Genomic DNA, 7,656 nt, shown 5'->3' with positions numbered 1-7,656 from the left:
TCTTTGTGTCAAGGGTTTGATAACGACATCAACATATATTGGCCGACATATCGGTATCGGAAATCTTTTACTCCCTAATATCGGTATCGCGGCTTTAAAAATCCATATCGGTTGGACTTTGAATTTATTTGATCAGTAAGATAAAGACAAGATATGCCTTTATTCGTCCCACAATGGGGAAATTTGGAAATGAAAACTACCGCAAACTAACACGCTGAAAAAATACTAAGATAAATAACTAAAACAACTTTAAAAAGTGAAAGAAGCTCAACGGTGAGCAAGAGCTGCTGCAACTGCTGCCACTCAGGGCGGCGCATGCGTCAGTAACACTTTCATATCAGAGTCGTACAACTCCAAGACCTGCCAGACTTGTGTCTTGTTTTGGTTTTACCAATGTGATAATATGCGTCTTCACCATTTGTGAAAATATGAAATCAGAAGGGTGGGAAATAAGAAAAGTACATGGATAAAATAAAATGAAAAGAGCTCTAAAGACAATATTAGAGCCTCGGTACCGGATTATTTTTACAGCATCAGCAGGTCTTGCATTTGTCCTGGTTGTTCATGTATTTCTGGTAGACCACTCCCAGCGTGGTGAAGAAGTTTCCCATGAAGAGCGTCATGTACGAGCAGCCGCACATCGCCACCTGCACCACGGTGGGAAAGATGAATATGTATAAACATAACAGCTCTGTCGGAGGCTTTTGGCGACACACGGGACTTTGAATAGAGAAACTGATTATGACACTCAATTATCTGTATTCATAACTGTATACCGGAAGTGGTTCTGCAGTTTTCTGCTGCCATGGATACTCCTCGTAGTTACACCAACAGCATATACAAAATAAGTTTAAAGCTAAGGGGGGGGGGGGGGGTTACATTAATTGGATATCTACTTTATCGCTGGATCAGGTGAACTCTGGGTCTCGTCGGAGCATATGATGACACATAAAATGAGTGAATGTTAAAGTATAATGAGTGAAATGAACGAACCTGCCACTCTTTACACTCCGGGAGCTGGAACATCTTGAACAGTGTTACGCCGTTGTAGAGCTGCCAGAACTGAAAGAGGAGGAACGGTCGACTCATTATTTTTTTAAATCTTCAGTATAGGCAATTTTTCCAATTCATGCGCAAACACTTGGCGCAGTGAGCAGTATGGGGGCGAGATGCTACTCACGTGACCGAAGAACAAGAAGGGAAGGAGGAAGGTTAAGCCTCTCCACATCCAAGACTGGAACCCCTCTGAAGGGCAGGTGAGGAGAGAGGAGATAAAAACATGACCTGCCTTCATCATGACACATGACAGAGTGGAACATATGGCCGAGATGAGACAAGACGACAGGAAGTGAACGTAGCTCATATATCTGGAACAAACTAGAAGAGAGAGACGTGCAGGTCGGCTGCTGCAACTCTCAGCTCTTTTAAAATCAAGGCTGAACTCTTCAATCAAATTTTGTTAATTTCACTCTCGACTTTAGTATTTTGCTAACTCAAATAAAGAGAGCACATGAATTGCCCATTTTTCCTCCTATAATCGATTTCTTAAAATAAACAAAGACAATGGAGACCCCCACATCATTGACCCTCATGCTTCTCTTGTGGCTAGAAAAAAAACTAACCCCTGAGCGCTCTCTGGTGGACAAACAGCAGTACCGTTTCTAAAAGACATTCAAACATTTCATTTTTGCTCCTCTCGGTTTTATGATTTGCTCGTCTTTCTCTAGGTACAATTTCCTTTTTTTCCCTTTGTGTTGAGCAGTTTGCAACTCTGTTTAAAAAAGTACAATATAAATAAGTTAGGCATTGTTTTACCTCAATTTGACCCATGACGTCATCTTCTTTGTGCAGAAAAATGAGGTCAAAGTTCATTCATCAAATTTCTTCCTTAAAAGCATGCGAACTTCATGAACTTTGACCTCATTTTTCTGCAAGAAGATGACGTCATGGGTCAAATCGGATCTGACAATAAGCTTTTCCGATGCCACCGGTCCCGTCTGGACAAGACCATTGGTTCATGAGATATATAAGATCGTATATTTGGCCCCAGTGATCTTGATCTTTGACCCTTGGTGACCAAAAAATGTATACGCGTGCAGACAATATCCATATTAACTTGTATATCAAGTTTCATAAAAATCCATCCACCTGTTCACCACTTATAGTCTAATATTTTAGATATCGACTCACGTGGAAACACAGACTACGGACCACAGCACTCACCCACTGTGAGGTCCATGTTGTGTCTCTCTCCCAGCGCTCGGAGTCGATACAAACAGCCGCTCTGATAGTAGCACTGAAGAAACTGGACAAAGCCTAGGTTGCAAAACGAACAGAGGAAAAAAACACAAAAACAACTCATCAGTTATAGAAAATGATGTATTAGCTGCAGGGAAACATACTTTTAACTCTTAGCTGTCCGCACTTGATACTACACAGTCATTAATACCAAGTGTTCACACTGGGAAAGTGTTAAAACAAGTATTAAGGGCTACAGTTTTACCCAATAACCTTTATTAATCCATAGCAACATCTGAACAGTATCGGTGCCAAATGTCATGCTAATGAACATAGGGAGATGTTCACTCTGAAAGAAGAAATCTTTAATTTACGTTGTGCTCCATCTTCATCTACTCTGACCCAGTAACATCTATATTGAATTTTACACCTCTCGCAAGACTATTCATATTGACCTGTTTGTTGCAGATACAGTATCTACTCTTTTTCATTTTGGGGATGTCGTTTTGCCAGCAGGGACATACAAAAAGCCCCCGGCAGCAGCGCAGGTTGACTAGATTTTGATTTCTGACGCCGACTTTTAGCTCGTCTTCAGCAGGGACAATAAAATGTCTTGTTGAGTCATGTCCACACATGGTGCATATTTCATGATGTAAATCAAATCTTTGTTGTGTGAAATGGGGACACGTCCTCTTACTTTGGTACATACAGTACGTCAGGAACTGGTTCCTGAACATCTGGTAGAGAGCGCCTTCGGGCCTGCGAACAGACACAACATCTGGTTAGAACGGAGCAAAAGACAGGAATGGGAGTGAAAGCAGTTTGAGGGGAAGGTTTGATGCTTTTACCTTTTTCTCCTCCTTCACAGGCCATAAAGTCTATTATATATATTTTTTTATTTTAAAAAAGGTACTATTTTAATATCTGACCCAAAGCAATCCTTCCCTGTGGCAATTATTGGTTTAATAACTGTACTCCATACGCTGGCTTGCTGGCAAGAAGAATAAAACAAGTTAAGCAAACGCATTAAGGAACGAAAATAGCGCCGTTAGGCGTATTGATTGTGACTTAGTAGTGTTTGGGATATTTTAATTATTAACAATGAAGCCAGAGAGTCTGAAGACTGAGGACGTTATATTATAATATACAGTGGATGACTTCCCCAGCCTGTAATGGCTTTGCTCTTTTCTAATTGTTTCTTCTTTAACTGTATGTTGTTACAGACGAGGCCCCGACAAATATTCCAATATATCAATTCCCGGATGGCCCCACAGGTACACGTCGTACAAAGCCCTCATCATGTGTACATGAAGTACATAATGTGTATTTCTTATTCTTTTTTTCCTTTTAGTATTTTCAGGTTTTTGAATATTGTGATCACTAGCTCTGGTGCCTTTTTTTTTTATATACGGTTTAAAGAAATGACAGATTTGTAAAATATATGTCCCTACGGAGTTTTAATGTGAAGTTTTTCTGTAATTTATTATTCATGTTTTTTTAAATAAGCGAGTTTCTTTTCAAGTCAACAGTGTTTAATCCTACGCGATTGTTACAGAGTCTATGTTTTGTGAAATAACTTTTTTTTGGGTATTACAACCTCATGAGAAGGTTTCACTACAAACCAGGCAATATATATAGATATATATAGATATCTATATATATCTATATATATATATTTTTTTTGCATTTCGTAAAAGTTGTGAAAGTGTAAAAGTAGTAAAAGTAGTAAAAGTCACTCACCAGGTGAGCATGACTCCAGACAGGAAGGTTGAGACGTAGTGATGGAAAACCCACCAACCCTTGATCCTGAAACAACACGGACGACGATGACAGTGACGGACACAGAGACGGTTTTGCCGTTTTGAGAGGCCGGAAAATGAATACGGACGAAATTCCCGGAACATTCAGGCTCGCTGTGAATCTTCCGGAATATTTTGTCTGCTGTAACAGCTCTCGCGTGTTCACGCTCTGACATGTTCCAGAAATTTTACTCGGGGGGGGGGGGGCAGGAAAAGTTCAGGAAAATGCCCGGACGTCAGTTCACGTTACAGTAGCTAAATCTGTGTGACATTAAAAAAACTGAAATAAAGGTGAACAAGAAAAACAAGAATGTTCATTTGCAGTCTGCCACAAGATGAGGCATCTTACTCTACATTATGAGGTTCCCGTGGAAAACGCTACATGAGCAGTTTATTCATCATCGTACCAATAAGAAATAAATATGAATCAAAACAGTGGGGACATTGAATTTGTCACAGACCTGGAGCCGTTGCTGATGAGGATGCTCTCCCGGATAGTGAGCGTGCAGTAGTACCACACCAGCAGGAAGTTGAACATGGCATCGAGGGCTCTGAAAATGAAGAACAAAGGAGGATGAATAATAACGACGTGAATCACAAAAAAAATTCACACATTCATTGGAACAATCTAAGGATTCATCACATCGTTTTGTCTATGTAATGTGTTGTATGTTTATGAAAACAATGGCCGGCATATTGTTATTTTTAAGGAATCCCTTAAATATCTGCCTGATTAATTGAGTATCGTGAGTCATCTTTGTGAATTAATAACGACAGTGGATCATTTGACAATTCTGTGATGGGCTCCAAGAATGAATCTACACCCTTTGTACAGAGCGACATATTCCTCTTCATCACAAATAAACATGGGCGCTATGTTTTAATTTTTCCAGTTGATCCCACTTACACCGTCCTGCTGCTGCTGTAAATATTCCCTCGAGCACCAATTATTTATTCATCCAGGGCTGAAAATAATCTTAATGTTTGGTGCTGTATTAAAGGAACCGCACGGCTCCACCCCCACAGTGTTCACTCCTGCAGAACACAAGAAACGATGGTTTGGGGAAATCTCACCTGTAGCTGAACAGAAAGCGGCACGTGAAGGAGAACAGGAAGAGGATGACGGTGAGGACCAGTTTGAACTTCTCGTACTCATCTTTGTAGGCAAATCTGTTGAGAAGAGAGCAGGTATTAATGCGATGAGGCGACACGACTGTGCTTTGAAATACATTTTTTGGGGGGACGTAAGAAAAACGAAAAATCAACGTGACTCACTTTGACTGTTTGTTGAGGAGCGTTACGTTGACGTTTCCTAGAACAAGCGAGAGGTACAACCTACACGGAAACAGGCGTCAGTCGATCACGATGCAAACATCACAATAGTTTTATTGTTTTTCAAAACGTGAAAAGCTTCAAGAAAACGTTATTAGCTCCAATATCAGAACTGTTACAGGACGCACATTTTCTATGCGAAGTGCAACTGAAAGGAACAATTTGACCTATTTGCTGCACTGCGGAGGAATGTATTTGGAAATTCTCCCCACACAACGAATCGTATCACAAAAACAAACCCGTTCTTCTTTGGCAGAAAAGCTTCCATCTCGGAGAAAGCGCCTGCTTTGTCTCTGACGGAGTCTTCGATCCCGGCGATGGAAGCCACATCCTCCGGACTTAACTGGGACGCTGGATTATTTTTTCTGCATCTGATCATGGAAAAAAACAAACATTGTGACATATTTGTGACACAGCCCACAAGCTCGACGCACATTTTCCTCCACAAGATATATTTTGTTTGCAATTTTACTCCTCGTTTTCAATCCTACAATACAAAGAACATAATCCCTCACTGGCTTCCCACCCACGAAAAAAGAAAAAAATCTCTCATTTTACTCTATTTTCACTCACGAGGAACAATGAAAAACATCCAGGCAGCCATACAGGTTTCTCATTTTTTTAGCTGAATGTTGTTTAAAACTCACACACATCACAAACTGAGGTCGTAGTTTATCAGCATTCGGTCCACAACAGCTCAAAATGAAACGTTTGGCTTATCTTGTTCCAAGTATTTTTTTTCCAAAACTGTAGCTGCCATGGACTGAATACAAAGATGGACGACGTGACGTCTCCTAAAAAGTGAAGCCAAAACATCTTGATCGCCCCCTGGGGGCTGGCTGCAGTATAAGTCATAAACCCCGCCCCCCTCCATGTGAGCAGATGGTACATGGACACAGCTTAAAAAAATTAGTATGTTGAATATAATAAATCACGATTGAACTGATTTATTCATCTGGGCCAATGCTTTTCAATTTAGCTCAAGACGTTTAAAATACTGTGGCCTTTACAGAGAAGATCCACCACAATTGATGGATAGATTGACTTTATTGATCCCCCACTGGCAAATGAATCTATATTGAGAATATTCAGCACATGGATCCCAGATCAATACTCACTGCTCCAAAGACTCTGTGAGCTCTTTGAGCTTCTTCCTCTGACGCGCGATGGCACCGGAGCAGCTGACCTGCAGCTTGGTCACTTCCTCGAGCTTCAGTTTGTATAGACGATGGGTGTCCTGGAGGTGAATAACAGAGAAGAAGAAAAAGAAAAGAAAGGAAGGATTACACAGGAGTATAAACAGGTGTTTGACTTCTTTATCGATTAGCGAGAAGAAAAAAAAGGTGAAGCTGGTAAATCAGCTGATTTTTAGGAGGTCTCGTGCGTTTGTCTTTTATTTTGAAATACAGCCGCGGCAGTCTGAGCTCAGGGCAGCAGTCGGAGTCCGTCGTCCTATACCCGGGTAATTGTACATTAAGTATATTTAAAATCCGTGTCAGCTGTTCCTGTCGCTTACTTGTCGGTTTCCTCTGAGCTGACACGGTTTGACTGTCTCTGTGGCTGTGGACTGAGGGCGGGTCCCACTCGTGTCGTGTTCCTTCCCCGCTCCTGCCGTTAGCTCCCCCGGGTAAAATAACCAAGCGCCGTGCGGCTTACCTGGATCTGTTGGTAGTCCTTCTCCAAATCCTCCCATTCGCGGAAACATTCCCTCAAACCCGTCGGACTGAACAACATCTCCCGCTTTCTGTGACTCCGAGGTGGAGACCTCGGGGAGTTCGGTGATGTCGAAGCTCCGCCGTGCAACAGTTGAGCTGCGCCCTCGGTGTCGAACCTGCACCACTTTGACAAGAGCAGCTTCCGGTCGGTGCCTTCAGAATAAAAGCATCAGAGGCCTTCATTGAGCATATTCTGACAGAATGACCCTGTTATATACATTATAAAAAAAACTTAATGCGTTTTATTATACAAGAACATTTTTGTGTGAAATTTATATATATATATTTACATATATTGTTGAATGTAATTCATTTGTATGGAGCATATTCATGTGTATCATTACATGAGTAGAATTAAATTCTACTGTGGTATGACCCCCAAAAAGTTGTAAAAAGTGAATTTACCGATTGCACATACTGCACTATTTCCACTATTAATGTTTCACGTAAATTCTTTATATTTATTATCCTTATTCTCTTTAGATTTTCTTTTGGAATTCATTTTTTTGGTTTGTATAGTATATATATTTTTTAAATTAAAATTAAAAGTTGTAGTGTTTTTGAATTATTGT

The 7,656-nt window shown here is 40.7% G+C and overlaps 1 protein-coding gene across 2 annotated transcripts; it reads right to left on the bottom strand.

Moving 5' to 3' along the window:
• Window positions 1-528: 528 nt before the first annotated feature.
• On the bottom strand, window positions 529-7,220 carry LOC118301307 (ion channel TACAN). Of its 2 annotated transcripts, none has more exons than XM_035626697.2 (12): window positions 7,026-7,220; window positions 6,488-6,606; window positions 5,609-5,740; window positions 5,313-5,372; window positions 5,112-5,207; window positions 4,499-4,588; window positions 3,979-4,044; window positions 2,936-2,997; window positions 2,224-2,316; window positions 1,181-1,288; window positions 994-1,062; window positions 529-647 (listed from the first exon to the last, which is right to left on the bottom strand). In XM_035626697.2, exons 1-11 carry the CDS (start codon window positions 7,101-7,103, stop codon window positions 1,004-1,006), a joined length of 963 nt encoding a protein of 320 aa, XP_035482590.1. In that variant the 5' UTR covers window positions 7,104-7,220; the 3' UTR covers window positions 529-647; window positions 994-1,003. The 2 variants fall into 2 exon arrangements, with proteins under 2 accessions (XP_035482590.1, XP_035482589.1); XM_035626696.2 differs by having other exon boundaries at window positions 1,181-1,245.
• Between the last annotated feature and the right edge of the window lie 436 nt (window positions 7,221-7,656).

Source organism: Scophthalmus maximus, chromosome 2, assembly GCF_022379125.1.
Source record: "Scophthalmus maximus strain ysfricsl-2021 chromosome 2, ASM2237912v1, whole genome shotgun sequence".
Classification (NCBI taxonomy): Eukaryota; Metazoa; Chordata; class Actinopteri; order Pleuronectiformes; family Scophthalmidae; genus Scophthalmus; species Scophthalmus maximus.
The sequence above is the reverse complement of the archived record's forward strand: the minus strand, read 5'-3'. Positions and strand labels throughout refer to the sequence as shown.